Raw genomic sequence first — 23,118 nt, 5'->3', positions numbered from 1 at the left:
GCAGTCCAAATACACGAATACATTCAGGACGCTAGCAGTTTATTGCCCTTTCATGATACCCAAAAATCAGCTTACTGAGGTGACTGTCTCACTCTGTTCAATGGTAAGGCTGGCCCTGCATCCCTTCAGTTGCCCGTTAAGTATGAAGAAGTTTGTACTGGGATGTTGAGGGAAAAGAGTGGCTACCTGCATATTTATTTATTTATTCTTTCCTTTATGCTCCACTTTTCACCAATTATGCTTTTCAAAGCATAAAAACAAGCAATGCAAGGAAAAGCAGATCAATGATAAAAACCAAAGATAAAACCCCAAAGCAAACTAATAGCGAGAAGGCTGTGATTCCATGCCTACTTACCTGGAAGCAAGCTCCATTGAAACTAATGGGACATAACTTGTAAGTAGACTTGCTTAGGATTCTGCTGTCAATTTCCTTGGGAAATGAAAAATGACTTGGCCTGACAAGTGAGGGCACCAGGCAAGCCATTTCAGGGCAGGCATTTCAAAGTTGGCACGTAACAGACAGAACAAACCCTCATATCAGAAAGGGACATAGAGAAACCCATGTACAGGAAATGCAAATCAGCTCCCCCCTGCCTGAGATCCCCCCCCATAATATTAAAATCCTTTGGGGTCTTCCAATGAAGCTGAATTGGGGGAATAGGCCAGTGGTCCCCAAAGGTTTTAGTATGATGACCCACAAGTCCAAATTTACTTGCTATGGTGACCCACTGATTTACTGTCACATGAATTTTGTACCTTAGGTTTTCTGTCATCAGCCATCAGAGCAGTTCCCAAGTGTTAAAATGTAAGACTCAAGCCTTTCAAACTTTCAGTTACAAGCATCAACACAACAAGCCTCTCAAGTAGAGACCTTATCCCAGCCTGTGTTGGAATTACTTTTTAATACATTTTGAAAGCTTTTTTTTTTTTAAAGGTGTTTTAAACGATGTCTTTTAATGTTTTAAAGGATGTTTTGTTGTAATATATTTTAACATCTGTTTTTATGACGTTTTAGTGTTGTTAGTGCTTTTGTTTGCTGCCCTGGGCTCCTACTGGGAGGAAGAGCAGGATATAAATCTAATAAATAAATAAAAATACAATAAATATGCCAGCAAACCCAAACATTGTAAGGGGTATTCAACACGCCACTTAAGGACTACAAGCAATAATTATTTTGGGTTTACTTATAAGGCCTGTGACCCACTTGTGACCCAGTCTGGGAAATGCTTGGACAGACAATGGACATTCTTCATGTAGCACACAATTAAACAAAGGAACTTGCCGCCAGTTTTGCCTCAATTTGGATGGCTTCAAATGAGGATTATTCATTTATTATTTATAAGCACGTATAAATGGCTTCACATTTCAAAAATCTCTGAGCAGTGTTGAGTCTAAAAAACAAAGTATAATTAAAACACAATCTAAAACCAGTAAAACAGCAATAGAAAAACATGTAACATTTATTCTAACACATAAAACAGGGTAAGGGAAAGTCTGGGCAAAAAGATAAGTCTTCATAAGACATCTGACACAGCCGATGGTTGCTGCTTCAATATGGCAGAGGGAAGGGCGCCCCACAGTACAGGAGCTACAGCAGAACATGCCCGTTTTCAGGTCACTGCCCTACAATTGTAGAAAAATTCAAGGAGGGTAAGGCTACTGCTCCAGGACCAGAGACAGTGTATATCTAAATACTGGTTGCTGGGGAACATGAGGGGGAGTGCAATTGTACTCATGTCCTGCTTGTGGGCTTCCTATAGGCATCTGGTTGGCCCCTGTGGGAAACAGGAGGGTGGACTAGATGGGCCTTTGGTCTGATCCAACAGCGCTCGTTTTATGGATCCCTCCCCTGACACCCACCTGTTGAAAGGAATTGCTGGCACAAGAAGGAAGCTCGAAGTCAATCCCTTCCCCACACGTGGGGCTGTGCCCATGTGGGATGGATTGTGCTCCCAATTACACAAAAAAGGGCTTCTTTTATGATCCTCATTGGCTCTATATACACAGTGCACACTTAGCAACCACTATAGTACATGAACACCAGTGATGTGGGATCTCCTGCATGTTATGAACTGGAACATTTTCCCCTGCTAAAAATCAACGAATATGTGACTATCGTTGATATGACTTAAAATTTAATCAACTTAAAAAAAAAATGCCAATTTAATGTGATACATAAATATTTCAAAAGCCCAAAGTGAATGATTTTGGGGTGGAGGATCAATAAAAGCACAATCCTGTACATTTCTATTCAAAACTATTTCCTGTTATTTCAGTGGCACTTACCGTTGACAAAGTGAGTACAGGATTGCAGCCTAAAGGATTGCAGAACATTTTCCGCAGCTGTGGATCAACTCAGATCTGACTTGCTATTTTATTTGACTTATTATAAAACTGCAATTCTATACAAGTCTATTTAAATCCCATTGGTTTTAATAGGGCTTACTCCTGGGTAAATGGGTACAGGATTGTAGCCTAAAGAGCAGTTTAGGTTGCAATCAGTCCACGCTGCAAGATGTTTTCTTGTGAGGACTGTAGGCCAATTTTGAAGGGACAATGTTCTAAAGCCAGGAATGGAGAAGCTCTGACTTCCAGATGTGACACCATCTTCCATTAGCCCCAGCCCACCGATAGGGATGATGGGAGTTAGAGTCCAACTAATACAAAAAGGCAGCTAAGGGAAGGAGATGATCAAGGTGTAAACCATTATGCACAGTATGGAGAAGGCGAATATGGTTTGACTGGTTGTGTTTACATACTTCCTCCTGATCTTGGATCTTTTAACTTAAAGGGGTGTGCTCCAGCTGAAGATCTTTCCCCACTGCCATCATTACTATGATTGACAGGATTCCTCACAGCATGAATTCTTTGATGTGACATTTTGATCATTTTTACACTTGGTCCCTTGTGTGAATTATTGGTTGGTTGTTAAAGTTTGATTGTTGGAATAAACTAGGAGTAGCCAACTTGGTGCCCTCCAGATGCTATTGAACTACAACTCCCACCATACTTGACCATTGATCATATTGACTGGGGCTGATGGAAGCTGGTGTCCAACAACATCTGCTGGACATCACATTGGCTATCCCTGGAATAAACTTTATCTATATACTTCCTCCTGAGTTTATTTTTTTTTAAAAAAAGATGTGGGCTTCACCTGAAGGCTTTCCTATATTTCAATCATCATTGAGGTTTACAGGATTCTTCTGTGTGCAGTTTGATGTGACTTATGGCATTTGCTCTGATAAAAACTCATTCCACACTCTAAGCATTTATATGGTTTCTCGCCTGTGTGGATTCTTTTATGCTAGGTAAGGTAACTGCTGCGACAGACGCTCTTTCCACAATCAGTGCATTTATAGAACTTCTCTTGTGTGTCCCTTGATGTGATTTAAGAGTTATGTGATGACTAAAACTCTTGCCACACTCAGAACATTTACAGGGCTTCTCATCTGTGTGAATTCTTCCATGTGATCCAAGGCTTGTACTCTAAAACATTTTCCACTTAGAACATTCATAGGGCTTCTCATCCATGTGGACTCTTCATGTGATTTAAGGCTTGTACTCTGATTAAAACACTTTCCATCTCAGAGCATTTATACAGCTTTTCACCTGTGTGAATTCTTCCATGTGATCTAAGGCTTGCGCTCTGAGTAAAACTTTTTCCACATTTAGAACATTTATAGGGCTTCTCACCTGTGTGGATTCTTTCATGTGATTTAAGGCTTGCACTCTGATTAAAACACTTCCCACACTCAGAGCATTTATACAGCTTCTCACCTGTGTGGAGTCTTCTATGTGATCTAAGGCTTGTGCTCTGAGTAAAACATTTTCCACATTCAGAACATTTATAGGGCTTCTCACCTGTGTGGATTCTTTCATGTGATTTAAGGCTTGCACTCTGATTAAAACACTTTCCACACTCAGAGCATTTATAGGGCTTCTCACCTGTGTGGATTCTTTGATGTCTTTTGTAGTGTGTGCTCCGACTGAAGGACTTTCCACACTCAGAGCATTTATAGGGCTTCTCTCCTGTGTGAGTTCTTTGATGCCGTTTAAGGATTCCGCTAGTAATGAAACTCTTTCCACAGTCTGAACATTTATAGGGCTTCTCTCCTGTGTGGATTCTTTGATGTCGTTTAAGGATTCCACTACTAATGAAACTCTTTCCACAGTCTGAGCATATATAAGGCTTCTCTCCTGTGTGGATTCTTTGATGCAGTTTACACGTTTTTCTATCACTGAAACTCTTCCCACACTCAGTGCATTTATAGGGTTTCTCTCCCGTGTGGATCCTTTGATGCTGTTTAAGGATTCTGCTGGCAATGAAACACTTTCCACAATCTGAGCATATATAGGGCTTCTCTCCTGTGTGGATTCTTTGATGCACTTCATGAGTTTTTCTATCACTGAAACTCTTTCCACACTCAGAGCATTTATAGGGCTTCTCACCTGTGTGTGTTCTTTGATGCCGTTTAAGGTTTCTGCTACTAAACAAACTCTTTCCACAGTCTGAGCATATATAAGGCTTCTCTCCTGTGTGGATTCTTTGATGCACTTCATGAGTTTTTCTATCACTGAAACTCTTTCCACAGTCTGAACATTTATAGGGCTTCTCTCCTGTGTGTGTTCTTTGATGCTGTTTAAGGATTCCGCTGGTAATGAAACTCTTTCCACAATCTGAGCATATATAGGGCTTCTCTCCTGTGTGGATTCTTTGATGCCGTTTAAGGTTTCCGCTACTAAACAAACTCTTTCCACAGTCTGAACATTTATAGGGCTTCTCTCCTGTGTGTGTTCTTTGATGCCGTTTAAGGATTCCGCTACTAATGAAACCCTTTCCACAATCTGAGCATATATAGGGCTTCTCTCCTGTGTGGATTCTTTGATGCACTTCATGAGTTTTTCTATCACTGAAATTCTTTCCACAATCTGAGCATATATAGGGCTTCTCACCTGTGTGTGTTCTTTGATGCCGTTTAAGGTTTCCGCTACTAAACAAACTCTTTCCACAGTCTGAGCATATATAGGGCTTCTCTCCTGTGTGGATTCTTTGATGCACTTCATGAGTTTTTCTATCACTGAAACTCTTTCCACAGTCTGAGCATTTATAGGGCTTCTCTCCTGTGTGTGTTCTTTGATGCTGTTTAAGGATTCCGCTGGTAATGAAACTCTTTCCACAGTCTGAACATTTATAGGGCTTCTCTCCTGTGTGGATTCTTTGATGTCGTTTAAGGTTTCCGCTACTAAACAAACTCTTTCCACAGTCTGAGCATATATAAGGCTTCTCTCCTGTGTGGACTCTCTGGTGCAGTTTATGCGTTTTTCTGTCACTGAAACTCTTCCCACACTCAGAGCATTTATAGGGCTTCTCTCCTGTGAGGGTTCTTTGGTGTGTTTTAAAGGTTGTGCAATACCTGAAAATATGTTCACAATTTGAGCATTTATTTGGTTTCCAGTCTCTGTGAATTCTTAGATGTTCTTTAAGGCTTCTGCTATCACTGAAATTCTTTTTGCACTGGGAGACTGCTGGTCTCTGGCCTTCCTCAGAACCCTCAACACATGGATCTTCCCCTTTCACCTGCCAGAAGATGAGGTCAGAACTGTGACCTGGAAGTCCTTTTAAAGAAGACAGAAATAGAGAAATTACTTTTGGCTCTATTATCAAAAACATTTAGAGATTCAGGACCAGCCTGTCTGAAGCCTCCTCATGCCCACAAAGACATAATAAAATTTAAAACCCAATAAAAACATCATCAGAAGCAATAATAGAAGCATCAATAAATACTGCACTGGTTGGGGAAAAAATCATGTTAAAAGGCCTGTCTAAAAAGTTCAGTTTTCAAGAGATGCCTGAAAGAAGGGAGGGATGGTTCCTGCCGAACCATGGTAGGGAGTTTCATAGGGCAGGGCCTGCCACACTGAAGACTCAGTCCCTGGTGGAGGTTAACCAAACCTTAGGGGTGGGGGAGAACCATCAAAAGTGCCCCATCAGAGTATCTCAGTGATTGAGATGAAACATAGGGAGTCACACTGTCCTTAAGGTACTTTGGGACCAAGTTGTTTAGGGCTTTGTGAATTACCTTGAACCTGTTGCCAGTAATCTGCTCCTGTAAGCAGTCTGGCCACTGCATTTTGCACTAGTTGCAGCTTCTGGACCAGATACAAGGGCAGCCCCAGGTAAAGCACATTACAGTTACCAAGTCTTGAGGTTACCAATGCATGGACCACTGTGGTCAGGCTATCACGGTCCAGGAATGGTCGCAGTTGGTGTACCAGACAAAGTTGGCAGAAAGCACTCCTGGCCACAGAGCTCACGTGAGTCTCTAGAGATGGATCAAGGAATACCCCAAACAGTGTACCTGCTCCTTCAGAGGGAGTGCAACCCTATCTAGGACAGGCAACTAGCCTATCTCCCAGACACAGGAACCACCCACCCAGAAGGCCCCCATCTTTCCAGGATTCAAGCTCATCGTTCCTCTACTATTCTGTCAAATTTTAGATAGCAAGCTCCTTAGAGCAAGGACCTGTGGCATTTACAGTGAGGCTGCTATATAAATAAGCAAGAGTTGTTTAGGGTAAAATTTCTAGATATCCCAAATGACTGTCTGTGCCCCAGAACACCTGAAAGATCATCTCACTTCTTATATATCCAGTCAATCACTGCATTCTGCAGGTGAGGGCCTCCTGCGGATATCATCTCATCAGAAGGTCCATTCCACACAATATAGGAATCAGGCCTTTAGTGTGGTGGCACATGCCCGTTGGAATTCCCTCCCATTAAATACAGTATTAGACAGGGACCATCTTTGTTGTCTTTTTGGCACCTACTGAAAACCTTCCTCTTCCAACAAGACTTTTAAGTAGAGACCTTATCCCAGTCTGCATCTGTATTGGAATTGTTTCTAGATGTTTTCATTGTATGCGTTTGTTGCTCTGGGCAACCTGGGAAGAAGGGTGGGATATAAATTTTATTAATTAGTAATAAAAATTGTTGGTCCTGGAAACAACTAGAGGGAAGGCAACTCTAGACTTAATCCTAATTGGCGGCCAAGACCAGCTGGCGGGGAGAGGCGTCACCACAGACCTGGCCTCCTGATAACACCCTTGCTACCTTGTACCGGGATGGAGAGAGGGTAGGGTGGTAGCAAGATCAGGGCAGTTGGGATGCTCCTGTGGGAGTGCTAGTTTGGCTCTGCTGGTGCACCTGAACTGCTCTGACCTCGCTGCTGCCTTGCTCCACCCTTTCACTCTCCTGGTACAGGGTAATGGCAGCACCGCTGGGAGGCCATGTCCATGGTTGCAACCCTCCCTGATAGCTGCTCCTGCCCAGGACCTGGTGTGAGATAAGTATTGTTGAACCAGTTTGGAAGCAGTTACCACAGTGCTATCAAATTCAACATAAATGCAAGTGGACAATTGCCAAGAAAGTCTAACACAGTTATGTTTGACTTCAAAAGGGGGGAAAAGGAGGGGGAAAGGAAAGTTGTGGGTCAGATCTGTCCAGATTTGTTTTGGGGTTGTTCAAAACCACAACAACTGAAGCTCAGATAGAACGCGTACCGCAGATCAGGGCGACAAAGGTTTTAATGGGGCATAAAAGGAGAATGAGGCAGCTGCAAGGAAGGTGAATACATTTTGTCAGGGTCTCGCTATGGGAGACCCTCCAGTGTCGGAGGCAGGATGCCTCTGAATACCACTGCTAGGAATTACAAGCAGGGAGAGTGGCACTGTGCTTAGGTCCTGCTGGTGCGTTTCCCAGGGGCATCTGGTTGGACAACACAAGAACAAGGTGTTGGATTAAGATGGGCCAATGGCCTGAACCAGCTACAGGGCTCTACTTGTGTTCTTATAAGGTGTTCTCTGCATAATTTGTTCTGCAGTCCACAATTTGATGCCAAATCTGTTTCAATTTGATTTTTCACCAGTACTATTTCTTATCTATTTTTCATTTCCCCGTGTATGTGTATAGATGAATACATTTGCAAGGAATGATATACGTAGGAATGGCTAAAGTGATGGTCAAGGAGAAGATTGAAGAGACTTAGGCTGAATTCACACACGCGTGACTTTCCCCCCAAATCCTGGGAACTGTAGTTTACCCCTCACAGAGCTACAACTCCTCGCACACTCAACAAACTACAGTTCCCAGGATTCTTGGGGCGGCAGCAGCGGGGTGTGCTTTAAATGTGTGGTGTGCACGCAGCCCTGAACATAACCATCTCTTACTTCCTTTCAGTCCATGAAACCCGTGCACAGCCCTCCTAAGGCACTTCCAGACTGTTACTATTTTGGGGTGGGATTCAATTGTGTCTTGGCAAATTCAGGTTGCGCCATTAAACCTGATTTGGAGCTCCTGCTCAACAAACTCACTTCCCCAAAAGATCGGACTTTTTTGCAGTAAGGAAAGAGATGGGAAAAGGCATTGAAAAGCGTGGGATGACGCTTGATGTAATGCTGTCTAACTTCCCTGCAACTATAAATCAGGATTGCTGTATAAACAGTCAATGTCATCTGATCTCTCCAGAAACAAATCAGGATGAATGCTCAATAAACTGGTCATCTTAAACCTTTGTCTCCAAACCCTGGTGTAGTGCGGCGTATAACCAAGCCTAAGCAAGGTATAACTGAAACAACTGCACCTCACTCCCCTGTTTATTCCTGCCTCCACTTCCCTCCGTTTCCCCTGTGCCCAGTTTTAGACTGTAAACTGTAGATTCAGGATAGACAAAAGGGAAGAACTTCATCACACAATGCACTGGTTTACAACCGGTGGGTCAGGACCCACTACAGGATCACAGCTTGATCTGAGGTGGATTGCCACAGCAGTACTACCACCATACAAATATATGGTAAAAAAAAACAACTAACGAGATGAGTCCACAAAGGCATGTTTGGGTCAAAGGTGGGGCTTGGGTTGGAAAAGCTTGAGGACTACTGACACAATGCATAGTTGATGGAACTTGCTACCACTTGTTATTGTGATGGGCACCAAGTTATTGGCTTAAAAAGAGGGTTAGATAAATTCATGGAGGATATCAATGGTTGCTAGTTGTGACAGCTATTGATACCTCCAGAATCAAAGTCAGCATGCTTCTGAACAACTGTCTGAGGAACAATGTCCTCTTATCCTGCTTGTGAGCTCCCCAAAAGCATCTAGTCAGCCACTGTGTAGGAACCCAGGATACTGGACTGGATGGGGCTTTGGTCCAATCAACAGGGCTCGGCTTACATTACAAGGCAAAGAGGGAGTCTTACCTACAGAGACCAGATTCCTACAGGTCTCCTCCATGACTTCGCTGTGTAGAGCCTTCTGGCCTGGATCCAGGAGCACCCACTCCTCCTCTGTGAAATGCACAGCCACCTCCTCAAAGGTCACTGGGACCTGAAAGAAGAAGGAAACGTGTTCACCTGGTAGACAAGAGTATCGATTCAAGAAGATGGCAAAGATGAGGTGGTTGGAGGTTCTCTGCATGGTCCAAAGCTTCATAAATGGAGCCCAAAGCTTCTCCTGTCACAGAAGGAAAAAACATAGGCACACAGGAAGCTACTTTTCGCAGAGTCAGACCATTGGTCCATGTAGCTCAGTACAGTCTACAAGGTTTCAGGCATGGGGTCTTGCCCAAACCTGCCTGAAGTTGCCAGGAACTGAACCTGGGACCTTCTGCATGCAAAGCAGATTCTCTGCCACTGAACTCTGTCTGTTCCCCAAGGCAAGAAGATGCGCAAGTGTGAGCAGTGCCCAGGCTGTCCCTGGCTTTGGAAGATGCACCTGTTTACACAAGCATTCCCTTGCTTTCTTGATCTGCATCTCCAGATTCAACTGCTGCGATTTTTGAGTGGGATTTCCTTATTGCATATTTTAAGTATGTACGTTTACATTTTAATGTTTGCATCATTGGTTTGTGTACTTGTAAGGTGCTTAGAAGCTTATTTTGGCATTAAGCAGTGTAGACAATGAATTAATCAATTAATGATGATGTTACGGAGCGGGGGGGGAACTTTTTTTTTAGTTGCTATGTGCATAAGAACTCAGTGATGCCTTGTACTAGTCAAAGTGGAGAAACTGTAAGTTTCCCTTTCTTGTTTTTTCCCTCTTGTTATTCGCGTTAGGTCAAAGGTTCATAAGGCTGGAAGAAAGAGAGGTAGGTTAAAAAAAAGGCTGCAAACCTTTCTGGGCTTCTTGGACTTCTGGTAGCAGTAACATATGAAGCTTTGGCACAGTACATCTGAGCTGGCTGTGTCTACGCAAAGGGTCTTCTGCACCACTTTCTCACAGAATCCTCCACTGCTCCCAGCTTTGTTCACCTCTTTGCCCCTTTCTGCTTTGCAGGCAGCTGAATCCTCCTCCTCCATCTTCACTTTGTCCCCAAAGGAAGGCTTAAACAGGATCCCTTTGATGCCAATTTCTGTCTCAAGGCGCAGACTGCTCAAAGGTGTGAGGCTATTGAGCCCTGCAAAGGCAACAACTGGTAATGTTGTAATGTCTGCATCTGTGTCGGAATTGCTTTTAAAGCTTTTTTAAAAAGATGTTTTGTTTTAATATATTTTAAAGTCTATTTTTAAGATGTTTTAGACTGTTTTAGTGTTTTTGTTGCTGCCATGGGCTCCTACTAGGAGGAAGGGAGGGGCATAGATTTAATAAATAATGATAATAACAACAACAACAACGTGGAAGAACATAAACGAGGATCTCTTTTCTTAGGAAAGGCACACAAAAGCCAAGGAGAAACTAGGCCGCAGAGTGGGGGCTCCTCCTCAGCCCCACAGATCAAAGCCTAGATAAGGCACACTGCACTTTGACTGCTGTTCCGTCCCTAACAACCTTCCCTTGGTTTCCCCTCGTACTATGACTCTTTTCAACAAGTCTTCTAAGCAAGTTTTTTTTTAAATTCCCAGCCATCTGTTTTAGATTTGAAACAGCTTTTTCTATATGCTATTGTTTTATACATACTTTTTTGGCAACCACTTTGAGGTTTTATTACTATCAAGTGGTATACACATATTTGTTAAAGGGCCTTTTGGCCAAAAGGTGGCATAGAAATAAACCGTAAAAATAAAAATAAATAAATATATGTAATTGTTTCTGTATGCAGTTGCTGTGAGATGCATCACTGGAAGTAATTCATAAATGAAATAAATAGTTGCCTAATCCAGACTCCCTTTTTCCCCTCCCCCTCCATCAACCGTGTCTCTTTGTGGCAGTCCCCAGACTGTGGAACTCCCTCCCCATAGAGGTGTGTCTAGCATCATTTTTGCTTAGCAATGTTTCTCAACGGGGGAGGGGGTGTAGAAAGATCTCGGGTGGGGGGGAGTGAGCATTTTTTAAAAAATTACTGGCTGATCAAAAAAATATAAACAGTTACGTAGGCCTATGTATGTATACAGATCTTCAAGAGATGCCTGAAAGTCAACTAAGTAAGAAATTAACAATATCAAGATATAAAAGTATGAAATGTTATGTACGGAAGATGAGATCACACACAGCTTATTACGTGATCTACACGTCATCACATCTGCACAGCCCCATTAATAGGGGAGCCAGATTTGAAAGCGGGACATGGAACTTGTCAAGGATTATCAATACCTCAACACAGTCATTAACCAAAATGGAGACAATAGCCAAGAAATCAGAAGAAGGCTAGGACTGGGGAGGGCAGCTATGAGAGAACTAGAAAAGGTCCTCAAATGCAAAGATGTATCACTGAACACTAAAGTCAGGATCATTCAGACCATGGTATTCCCATTCCCTATATATGGATGTGAAAGTTGGACAGTGAAAAAAGCGGGTAAGAGAAAAATCAACTCATTTGAAATGTGGTGTTGGAGGAGAGCTTTGCACATACCATGGACTGCGAAAAAGACCAATTATTGGGTGTTACAACAAATTAAACCAGCACTGTCACTAGAAGCTAAAATGATGAAACTGAGGCTATCATACTTTGGACACATCATGAGAAGACATGATTCACTAGAAAAGACAATAATGCTGGGAAAAACAGAAGGGAGCAGAAAAAAAGGAAGGCCAAACAAGAGATGGATTGATTCCATAAAGGAAGCCACAGACCTGAACTTACAAGATCTGAACAGGGTGGTTCATGACTGATGCTCTTGGAGGTCACTGATTCATAGGGTCGCCATAAGTCGTAATCGACTTGAAGGCACATAACAATAACAGGGGTCATGGGTTTAAAAAAAAGCTTGAGAAACAATGTTGTACAGCCTTTGATGTATGCTGAAGATGCACCTGTATACCTTTGATAGTTAAGGTATTTTGTTTTGTGGGATCCACCTCTTTCTCTGAAACCATTCTGTTCTTTTCTGGTCCTCACTTAGTGACCTTGGGTCACCTGTTGCCTCTCAGCCTAACCTTCCTCACAGGGTTGTTGTGGGGATTAAATGAGGAGAAGGAGAACCGTGTATGCCACCTTGACCTAGTTGGAGAAAAAGTGGGACATAAATGCAATTCATCATCATCATCTTTTTAAGCCATCCAAGTTGGTGGTCATCACTACCTCTCAAGTACTTGGTAAATAAGCACTTACTCCCCCCCCCTTTTGTCTCTAGATTTTTGTCTAGGAATCTCTTCTTTCTCAGTTTAACTCTTAAGATTGCTTCTCGCCAGGCAGAATGGAGAAGCCCCCTCTGCATCCTTTGCCCTGCAAGAGAATAGGCATATCTTGTTGCAGGGAAGGTGTTTTACACTCAGAACTCTTGCTCCAGATTCCCTGTCCAGGATTTCTCTGTCCTTTTCCTCCAGTGATGCCCTGAGTTATCCGTAGTCTATGACTTGCCTGCCTTTCTCCTGATTGTGACCCTTGTCAAAATCATCTAGTTACCCACCCTCTCCCAAATGGCCCCTAGAAACACCGCTCCCACCCTCCCTTGTGGTCTACACACACACACACACACACACACACACACCTCTGTTTAGGCTGGTTAGTGCCTGGTTCACTTTCCTTATTCCCTCAAGCTGGGTCTGTGGAGTCTCTCAGGTAGGAAGATGGTAAAATGGGGAATGGCCAGGAAAAAGAAAATGATGGGTGGGTGGGTAGGAGGGAGGACCAGTGAATGAATGGGGGTGGCAGTCTGGCTCTCCCAAGGCGCCCCCCCAATCCCTTGTCTGAGCAAAAAACCAAACCTGAACGCATCGAGGCTCTTGAGATGATGCGGGGGGCCCTTCCAAGAGATCATCATCTTGTAATGCGGGAGCCCTATAATCTTTGCTTACTTGAGGGATTCAGTCTATGCCTTGCGGGGCTCTGAGTCATGCGTGAAAAGGCATTAAGAGTGGCTTCGTTGATGAACGCCCCTTTCCTTTGCACAGGAACACACGGAGAGCCCTGTTGGATCAGCCCGTGGCCCATCTAGTTCAGCATCCTGTTTTCACAGTGGCCAGCCAGATGCTCCTGTGAGACCAGGCTGCTGAACCAGGTGGGTCGCGGGCCGGATCCAACAGGGCTCTTCTCGTGTTCTTATGCAAACGGAGGGGAGGGGGAGGGGCGGCATTAATCCATTTTTTCCCTAACTTTGCATGCGAGGCTAAATGTAATTCCCAGGAGAAAGCCGGCGATTGGGTTGCGTGAAAATTCTACCCTCCCGGTCCCTCCCTTGCAAATGGGAGGCTTTAGACCCCCGGAGACACTCACCGCTGGAGTAGCGACCCAGCAGAAGGGCACTTACACCACCACCACCACGACCTGGGAGAGAAGACCACTCGGGACGGATCCGCGAAGCCCGGGACGGATGTGCGCGCGTGCGTAACTCCATTCCACTTTTCAGAGCGGTGGGCAGCAGCTCTGGAATATGGAGCGGGAAAGCTCAGCCAATGAGAAAAGCGCCTCCCCGTGTCCGAAAGCAGTTGCTGGGCAGGTTGAGAAAGAAAGAGAATGGGGGGGGGGAGAAAGGTAACCACCTGCTAGTCTGTTTTGCCACCCCCCCCCCCCGTCCACCCCAGCAGCCTTGCTTCAGCTATACAGTTCTTGGGTCGGAAGCAGTTTTAGTGGCGAGGAGTCGGCTTAGCACTCCCCTCCCCAACCCCCAGCAAAAATTACATCAGCCGTATCCTGGGTCCCTCTTTCATACTGCTAGAACCCAATGGGGTCAACCAAGGAAGCGGAATGGTGGGAGATGTAGGAAAGACAAAAAGAAGGTCTTTCGCCTATGGCATCATTGACGGCCTCCAACTTAGATCGCTTTACTTGGGGACCAGACAAATGCAAAGGGAAATAAGTCCTATCGACAGCTGTTAGTCGTGATGGCTGCGTCCTACCTCCAGTATTGGAGGCAATGTCCCTCTTATTACCAGATGCTGAAGAACATTAGTGGGAGAGGACTACTGGGTTCATGTGGTGCGTGTGGGGTTCCCACTGGCATCTGGATGCCTCTTGTTTGGACAGGATGCTAGTCTGGATAGGTAGTCAGATGCTACACCTCTCCTCACCCGCCAAAACAAGTTCTCCAGTACAGTTGCATCTTTGCTCCTTCTGTCATAATAATACGGGGGGGGGGGTTGTTCAAGAACCTTTCTGAGCTTGCGGGCCACTTGCTGTTGGTGGGCACACACAGCCAGAGGCAAAAGTGGTTGGAGCAATGAATGTAACATTTACCTTTGTATAACAGGCTGTTTTTGTTTTCTGAAAATGGAAATGGACTGCCTTCAAGTCGATCCCGACTTATGGCGACTCTGTGAATAGGGATTTCATGGTAAGCCATGTTCAGAGGGGGTTTCCCATTGCCTCCCTCTGAGGCTAGTCCTCCCCAGCTGGCTAGGGCCTGCTCAGCTTGCCACAGCTGCACAAACCAGCCCCTTCCTTGTCTGCAACTGTCAGCTGGGGGCAACTGGGCTCCTTCAGACTATGCAGTTTGCCCACGGCTACGCAGGTGGCAGGGCACATAACCCTGAGCCACTCACTATGGGGGTGATCTTTAGCTGGCCCTTGACATCCAGAAGACACAAGTGGGGATTTGAACTCACAGACTCTGGACTCCCAGCCAGGCTCTCCACAGAATTCACATTATAGCACAATAAAATACAATATATGGAATAAATGAAGCAATAAAAATACAATGAAAAAATCAGTATTTAATGCTGACATGCTGCGGACCACCTGAATGAAGCTCATGGGGCTGCTGGTGGTTCACGGGCCAGTTTGGGAACCCCTGGCTTAGGATACACCGTGATGCTGCTTAGGCAGATCAGCTTCAAGGAAGAAAGCTAAAGGCAAGTGGCCAAATGGTCCCAAGTGGCAATCAGAGAACTATAAAACAAGACAAATGAAAGTAGGAGCCTGTAGGCCAATGGCAAGGAACTGTTTTCAGCCCAAAGCCACATTCCCCTGTGGGCAGCCTTCTGAGGGCCACATGCTAGTGGTGGACAGGGCCGGAGGCAAAAGCGGATAGAGCAGCAACAGTATATGAGTTTCTACACACACTCACAAACCCCTCTCTATCCTCCACCCAGGCAAGGAAGAGGAATTAGGAGTTCAAAAACACATTCCAGCCAGACAAAAACACAAGCCAGTGAAAGTTGTGGCCTGTGGAGAGTTCCAAGGGCAAATATATAGGCCTGACAAGTTGCATTTGGCCCCTGGGCTGGAACCCCCACACACATACACACACTTAAAGCAGATGTTGCCCAGCCTGACAATAGCCTCTCTTCATCCATTCTTTTAGCCTGTGCATACTGTCAGGCTTAGGTGGGCAACACAGCCAGTTCCAGACAAGACTGTTAGGAGTTAAAGACACAGTGAAGCCGGTAATGGACAGCACTTGGCAGAAATGCCCAAGGTCAGGCTGCAGCTGTAACTGATAAGTGAAGCAGCAATAAAAAGGCTTCAATGAGCACACAGAGGTGTGGGGGTAATAGGAAAGCATTATAGAGTTGGTTGGTGAGCAAGAGACGGAGCACGGTGTGAAAACAGTAAAGTTTTGTTTTCTTAAAGACTTGGCTGATGGTCTATTATTACGGTCGGCAACTGGCACTGATAAGCAAGCTAAAACGCTACTGGACTCTACTGGTTATACTGGTTAATAGGTGCTGCACTCTACACATACACCATACATTGAAAGTACATCTCCCCAAAGAATCCTGGGAACTCTAGTTTGTTAAGGGTGCTGAGAATTGTAGCTCTGTGGAAGGTAAGCTACGGTTTCCAGGATTCCTGGGGGGGGGAAGTGCTTTAAATGTATGGCATGTATGCAGCCTTATTCAGGGATTACCAATCTTTTTGGGCCCATGGGCATATTTGGAATTTTGACTAGTCACAAAATGGCTGCCACATCTAAAAGAGCAGAGACAGAACCACAAAATGGTGGTGGTGAGACTCCTACATCAGCTACTGCCACACTTGCTCACAGAGACCAGCTTTTTCACCTCTCCTTTCTACAGAGCGCACGGGATGGAGGCTGTCCATCCTGGCACACAAAGAAATGTGGGCTTGTTTAAGAGGGTGTGGGCTTGTTTAAGAGGGTGTGGTCATTGTAGGAGAGGCTGAGCCAGTGCAAAGAGAAACTGAGCAGGAAGAGCAATTATTTGAATTCAAGCATTGTTAATTTCTGAGGAGATATTTATAGAGACCTTTTGCAGGTATCATAGGAGGTACTTGTAAGCACAATTGTGCACACAGTCTCTGTGTTTTTATGAATGTAGGGACCCCAGAGATCAGCCTGCCTCAAGCTCCAGTGGCCTCAGGCAAAGGGCAAGAAGGGTTGAGGAATAGTTCTTCACAAACAAGTAGATAAAGAAGCATCCAACACCACATTGTTTAATTAGAAATTGCTGTACCAAGATGGCAACAGGAGGAGCTCAAAAATGCCCCCAAAGCAGGATTTTAAGCAACAAACTAAATATAACAGTTAACTCCAATAAAGAGTCTTGTTGACATACAGCAGGGGTGGCTTACAGTAGACATGTGTGGCAGAGCAATCCTGATGTTGACAGACTCCTGTCTCCCTTCAGCTCCAGTCAACATGGCCAATGGTCAGGGATGATGGGGGCTGCAGTCCCAACATAATATGGAGAACCACAGTTCCTCACTCCTGGCTTGGACAATACTCTAGGTCAAACAGATGTACACAAGAACCCAATAGTGGTCAGTGCGGCGATGCAGGTGGGGCTCCATTGCCCTCTTGCCTTCCAAATCTGCGAGGGTCACACTGCTGCAGACCGAGAAGCAAGGCATGGCAAGCCCAGCACATTGTGCAAGGAGGGCAACAGTGTTCCATCTGTGCCGTCTCACCGGCTACTACTGCATCCATCTATCCTCCTGGCAATTTAGATTCACATAGTCACTAGAAGACAAAGTTTATTCATCTCAGGCGAACAGGCAGGTGCCCAATTGTTAAACTGCTCAGACACCTTGTAAAATGTTGGGTACAAATGAAGCATGTTGCCCACATTCAACAACACTGATGAAAAGTCCTGCCACATTTAAGCACTTAGGCTGTTGGTCCCTTGTGTGAATTCTGTTTATTAAGGCTTGATTGGTCGGACTTCCGGGAAGGGTGACTTAGCCTGTGCCTGCTTTTGAGACGGGCTCCTGCCTCAAAAGAAGCTTATTCAGATATATCAGTCAGATTTTTTCTTTTTTTGACTGATTAAACTTCTCCCGGGTAGGGAGAAACGAAGAGATTAACCTCAAAGCCTATTTTTGTTGGGATGACCAGATCTCATTAATTTATGGGACGAGGTCCAGCCGACGAAGGTGGGACGGATTTTTAACAACAAGCTCTATCTGGAAAAGCGAACGTTCATCTTATCTTCTAAGAGAGAACGCACTAACAGGCAAGCACCCTTCTTTCTATATTTTTCTTTTACTTGACTTAAATTGTTGCTGTTTAAAAGAGATTTGCCAGATTGATCGGTTTTTGACATCTCACTGGGGAGCCATAACTTCTCTCTGCTACTCACTAATTAATAGCTTATCTCTGTTTTTGTTGCAAAAAGCTGTCCTGGATTTGCATTCTAAAGATATACACAGAAGAGGGATTTCTATTCCAGATTTTTATTTTGAAGAATATTATATTGTCTGAGACTACTCTCTTTTTGGTCTATTTTATTTTGACGAATCTGTTTTCTGACGACCGCCATTAATTGTTTCGATCCTGGGAACTGCATTTTGTTTACTTAAGCATGGAGAGATAAGGCTGTCTGCTCTGTTTATACTGTGATGTCACCAAGTTTGGAGTATTAACCCAATTGTTGCTGAAATAAGAAGTGGTTTTCCTATATTTTTCTTTTAAAATGGCAATTAAGAAAGTGGCTGAGAAGCTGGAAATAACTATGTTTCAGAAAATAATGGATGAGATTGAGATAACGAAACAAAACCTGCGACAGGGTTGTAAGGAGCTGAAAATTGAATTGAGTAAAATGAAGCAGGAGATTAAAGATATAGGGGTCCCTGTGAGAGAGGTGACCCTGGAAGGGGTCCCTGTGAGAGAGGAGACCCCGGAGATTGGAACAAACGTGGAACAGGAAAAAGATTTGGAGTCTATGGACTTTAGAAACAAAATTTATTGTTTGGAGACACAGGAGATTAAAGACATAGGGGTCCTTGTGAGAGAGGAGACCCTGGAGACTGGAACAGGGGTCCCTGTGAGAGAGGAGACCCTGGAGACTGGAACAGGGGTCCCTGTGAGAGAGGAGATCCCGGAGATTGGAACAAACGTGGAACAGGAACAAGATTTGGAGTCTATGGACTTTAGAAATAAAATCTATTGTTTGGAACTCAATGTTATCTCTGAAGAAATTAATGAAGATTCTAGAGATAAAGTTATCAATGGCATGGATAATCTTCTGGACTGGAATGATGTGATGGAGCCCAATATAGAGAAAATCTATGGAATTAACTGCAGCCATGTGACAATGGAAAAACTTTCAAGAGATGACCCAGTGTATTTTGAAAAAAAGAACAGAGATATGATTTTACAGCAGTATTTCAGCAACCTATTCAGAATGGATGGCAAGAAAATATTTGGGATAGAGGTAATTCCCATCAGACTCTTACTATATGACTATGGCTTTGACAGCAAGATTATTATGGAATACTGATAATGGAAGATTGGATACTGAAATTACTGGACTTAACAAGACTACTGAAGATGGAAGATGGAAAATGGAACTAATAGGGATAATAGAACAATGGCTACTGAAATTACTGAACCTAACAGATTCTGATGTGATGGATTAATTGAAATGTTTATTTTGACTATGGTTATGACAACAAGATTATCATAATTAGTAATGAGATGGATTAATCGATATGCTTATCTGGAAAAAAAAATTGATAGATATATTTCTTAAAGAATTGAAACCTCTCTTTGACTTTTTGTGGAAAGAATAAAGTAATGTTTATGAGATTTGATGATTAAGTAAGATAACTACTGGAGGAAAGTGATTTTATAATATGACTTAAGAGACAGGATTGTTATATATTATAGACTTATAACTGATTTGATCTTTGACAAATGGGAAGTCAATATTTTACTCTATTTTTTATTTTTGTTTTTTTTTTTTGTTTTTTTCTTTTTGTTTAACTATTTTTGATTTTGTTTTTTGTCTTTGAATGTTTTATGATTTTGTCTTGTATGTTTTATGAAAATCTGAATAAAAATTATTGAAAAAAAAAAAAAGGCTTGATTGGTCAAATGAGCTCTATGTGTATCCTTCTGAATTTGAATCTTTTAAAATGAAGAGTTGCGCACCATCTGAAGATCTTCCCACATTTCAATCATCACAGGGACTTACAGGATTCCCCTGTGGGTGTATTTTGGTAATGACTTAAGGTATCTGCTCTGACAGAAACTCAGTCCACACTCTAAGCATTTATACGACTTCTTACCTGTGTGGATTCTTTTATACCAGATAAGGTAAGATAGGAGAAACTTTTTCCACACTCAGTGTATTTATAGGGCTTCTCACCAATACACATTTTTGATGTCTCTTAAAGGCATGTCTATCACTAAAGCTGTTTCCAGACAGGGAGCATTTAAAGGACTTCTTGTCTGGGTGAACTCTTTGATGTGTTTTAATGTGCACTCTAACTAAAGTTTTCCCCTCACTAAGAGCATTTATAGGGCTTCTCCCCGTCTGGATTCTGTTGTGTGTTTTAAGGTGTGTACTTCAACTGAACTTTGGAAGGAAGAGCATTTATAGGGCTTCTCCCATGTGGGTTATTTTATGTGTTTTGTGTATGCCAACTGAACCCAGTTGCCCCCAAGCTCCCTCTCCGGTATTGTGGAACCCAGTTTGCACCTTAGGACACCAGTGAGCTAAGAGCAATAAAACAGGCTGGATGACAGCTAGAGCGCAAGTGGCGAAAGACGTGCTGTGAGGCTGATCAGGCACAAGTAAAACATCACAAATGTGCGTACTGTGTGGCATTGAGGGCGAAGGCGGCCCACTTCTCTGCCACCATCAGATCCTCAAGTAGCTGTCCAGTGGAGCTTCCGTATTGTCAGGGGTCTGTTGACATCAGCTCAGGGAAATGGAGTTTTAGACCCTTTGGAGGCCCGCTGTGAATGTTTGCAAGGCACTTTGAGGATAAAATTGCTTGCCTCCGTAGCAATCTTGATGCCCCATCTACATCTATTGTAGTCCCTAGTGAGGTGTCCAGTCCAATGTCTGCTGCAACTTCTTGGGATTCGTTTCAGTTGATGTGGCCATGATGACGTGAACAAGATGCTTGTGACAATGCGGCCAGCAACGTGCCCTCTCGACCTTTGCCCTTCTTAGCTTATAATAAAGCCCCTGGTTCGGATAACATTCCACCCGAACTATTCAAATCAAACTTAGATTGGTGGGCCCCCTTGCTTGCTGCTCTTTTTACGCACATTGATTATTCAATGGAAATACTTAGCGACTGGGACACAGCAATAATTGTTCCAATTCATAAAAAAGGCTCGAGGCACGATCCAGCGAATTTTCGTCCTATTAGCCTTCTAAACATCGTTAGTAAATTATACTCGGCACATCTTTATGATAAGCTAATCTCATGGATGGAGCAAAATGAAATACTGGCCCCAGAACAAGCTGGATTTAGGACAGGCCGCTCAACTATAGACCACACATTGATTCTCCAACATTGTTAATAAATACAAAAGTGAATCTAGGAGAGAGCTGTATACTGCCTTTATAGATCTAAAAACAGCATTTGATTCTATCTCCAGAGAGAGGCTTTGGAACAAGCTTGCTAAATCTAACATCGATACACGCCTACTGACTCTTATACGAGCCCTATATAAAAATACATCCCTTAGAGTCAGATGCAGTAATAATGGGCAGCTAACGAACCCAATCCCCACTTATAAAGGGGTCAAACAGGGATGTATCCTTGCTCCATTACTATTTAATATATATATCAACCCAATAGTTCAAAGATTATCGCAAATATCATCCCACCCGCCCAGTCTAATGGAGACTGCTAGACCTATTTTGTTATACGCGGACGATATTGTCCTGATCTCAAGAACCCAGGTTGGTCTTAGGCGATTACTGTCTCCAGTAGCCCTATTTTGTAAACAAGAAGCCCTTTCGATTAACTAAGAAAAATCAAAGGCCCTGATCTTCACTAATAAAAGAATAAAACATACTTGGCGTATAAATGGCTATCAAATTGAACAAGTAAATGTGTACAAATACCTTGGAATGACCTTCCAAGCCTCAGGTTCGTGGTCTTTACATGTGAAACAAGTAGTTTCTAATGCCAAAATAACCATGAAGGCTTTATTATCTTTTTATTATAACAAAGGAGGCCAAATCCCCATCGCAGCCATAAAAATTTTCAAAGCGAAAATAATCCCACAGCTATTGTATGGCTCCCAGGTATTAACTAGTGAAAAATTTAGGTCTTTAGAAGTAGTTCAAAATATCTTTCTTAGATCCATACTCACAGTACCCACGTGTTCCCAGCTTCATGTTAAGACTAGAAGCTGGACTTCCTTCTATAGAGTCACATGTATGGATACCCAGGATTAATACATGGCTTAAACTGACGTTCAGCCCAATTGGTCTAGCACCCCAGACACTACATGTCAAATTTCACTCTCCATGGAATAAGATGATTACTAACAAGCTGAACCACCTAGGCTTCTCAATCCCGGAAATTCTGAAAATGGGTCATATAAAAGCCAAGGAGCACATCCTCCTACGTATTAATGATATAGATCTCCAACAGCACTGGATGCTTGTTAAAAAACACATCTATAATACTAACCCTCAACTTGCCATGCCATATTTAACAAATTTATCCCTACCGAAACATCGCAAGGCATTCACAATGACAAGATTCAACTGCCTACCATCTGCAATACTAGAAGGCAGATTTAATAAAATACCTTACTCCGATAGAAAGTGCCCTTGTGATGAGGGAGTGGTAGAGACATTAACCCACGTACTTTTCTATTGCCCATACTATTGTGAACCTAGGCACCAGTTAATTACACCTTTAATCACTCACCTACCGGGAAGAAGCGAAGATTTCTACGCAAATTACTTACTTGCGGACAACTCACCATACATAACCGAAATGGTTGCCAAATTTTGTGCCATTACTATAAACTTAAGGAAATCACGAACTTCAGAAAACTAATATCGTCTGACAAGCTTTTAATATTTTAATATTTTATCTTTTGTTCTTAGAGATACTTTTTGTATTTATTTGTGTTTTGGTCAATGACCTCAATAAAGATTGACTGACTGACTGACTTCTTAGCTTATTAAAGCTTGCTGAGGGGGTTTGACCGAGTGGATCCAGAGTATAGTCAATGCATTGTTGCAGGAGAGACGTTTCAGCCTCCCTGAGAGAGATAGTGATCTGACCGCTCCTGAAAAAGCCCACCCTGGACCCATTGGTTTGTGACAACTAATGCTGGGTCGCAAATACCCCCTTTTCAGGGAAGGTGATTGAGAGGGTTGTGGAGCAGCAATTGCAAGTACTCTTGGATGAAACAGATTATCTTGTCCCTTTCCAGTCTGGGTTCAGGCCTGTTTATGGGACTGAATCGGCCTTCCACAGTCAGAGCATTTATAGGGCTTCATGCCTGTGTGAATTATTTCATATGTTTTAAATTGTGTATTGCAACTGAAATGCTTTCTACAATTGGAATATTTTAGGTTTT

General features: G+C 43.3%; 1 protein-coding gene across 4 annotated transcripts; it reads right to left on the bottom strand.

Moving 5' to 3' along the window:
* Nucleotides 1-1,338: 1,338 nt before the first annotated feature.
* On the bottom strand, nucleotides 1,339-21,648 carry LOC133381075 (zinc finger protein 883-like). 4 transcript variants are annotated; one of them, XR_009761616.1, is made up of 6 exons: nucleotides 21,641-21,648; nucleotides 13,650-13,799; nucleotides 10,171-10,454; nucleotides 9,259-9,385; nucleotides 2,287-5,619; nucleotides 1,339-1,623 (listed from the first exon to the last, which is right to left on the bottom strand). XR_009761616.1 is itself a non-coding variant. In XM_061619568.1 (5 exons), exons 2-5 carry the CDS (start codon nucleotides 13,768-13,770, stop codon nucleotides 3,527-3,529), a joined length of 2,625 nt encoding a protein of 874 aa, XP_061475552.1. In that variant the 5' UTR covers nucleotides 13,771-13,799; nucleotides 21,641-21,648; the 3' UTR covers nucleotides 1,339-3,526. The 4 variants fall into 4 exon arrangements, 3 of the variants coding, with proteins under 3 accessions (XP_061475552.1, XP_061475553.1, XP_061475554.1); XM_061619568.1 differs by having other exon boundaries at nucleotides 1,339-5,619; XM_061619569.1 differs by lacking the exon at nucleotides 21,641-21,648 and adding an exon at nucleotides 12,256-12,434 and having other exon boundaries at nucleotides 1,339-5,619; nucleotides 13,650-13,720.
* Nucleotides 21,649-23,118: the final 1,470 nt, after the last annotated feature.

This window comes from Rhineura floridana, chromosome 3 (genome assembly GCF_030035675.1).
Source record: "Rhineura floridana isolate rRhiFlo1 chromosome 3, rRhiFlo1.hap2, whole genome shotgun sequence".
Classification (NCBI taxonomy): domain Eukaryota; kingdom Metazoa; phylum Chordata; class Lepidosauria; order Squamata; family Rhineuridae; genus Rhineura; species Rhineura floridana.
Note: the sequence above shows the minus strand (reverse complement) of the source record. Positions and strands in the feature narration are given on the sequence as shown.

Coding starts and splice junctions, on each gene's coding strand:
- LOC133381075 (XM_061619568.1), bottom strand. CDS start 13,770: ATGGAGTTACGCACGCGCGCACATCCGTCCCGGGCTTCGCGGATCCGT. Junction 10,455..13,649: donor GCTGGGTCGCTACTCCAGCG/GTGAGTGTCTCC, acceptor TTGCCTTTGCAG/GGCTCAATAGCCTCACACCT. Junction 9,386..10,170: donor AGTCCAAGAAGCCCAGAAAG/GTTTGCAGCCTT, acceptor TTCTTCTTTCAG/GTCCCAGTGACCTTTGAGGA.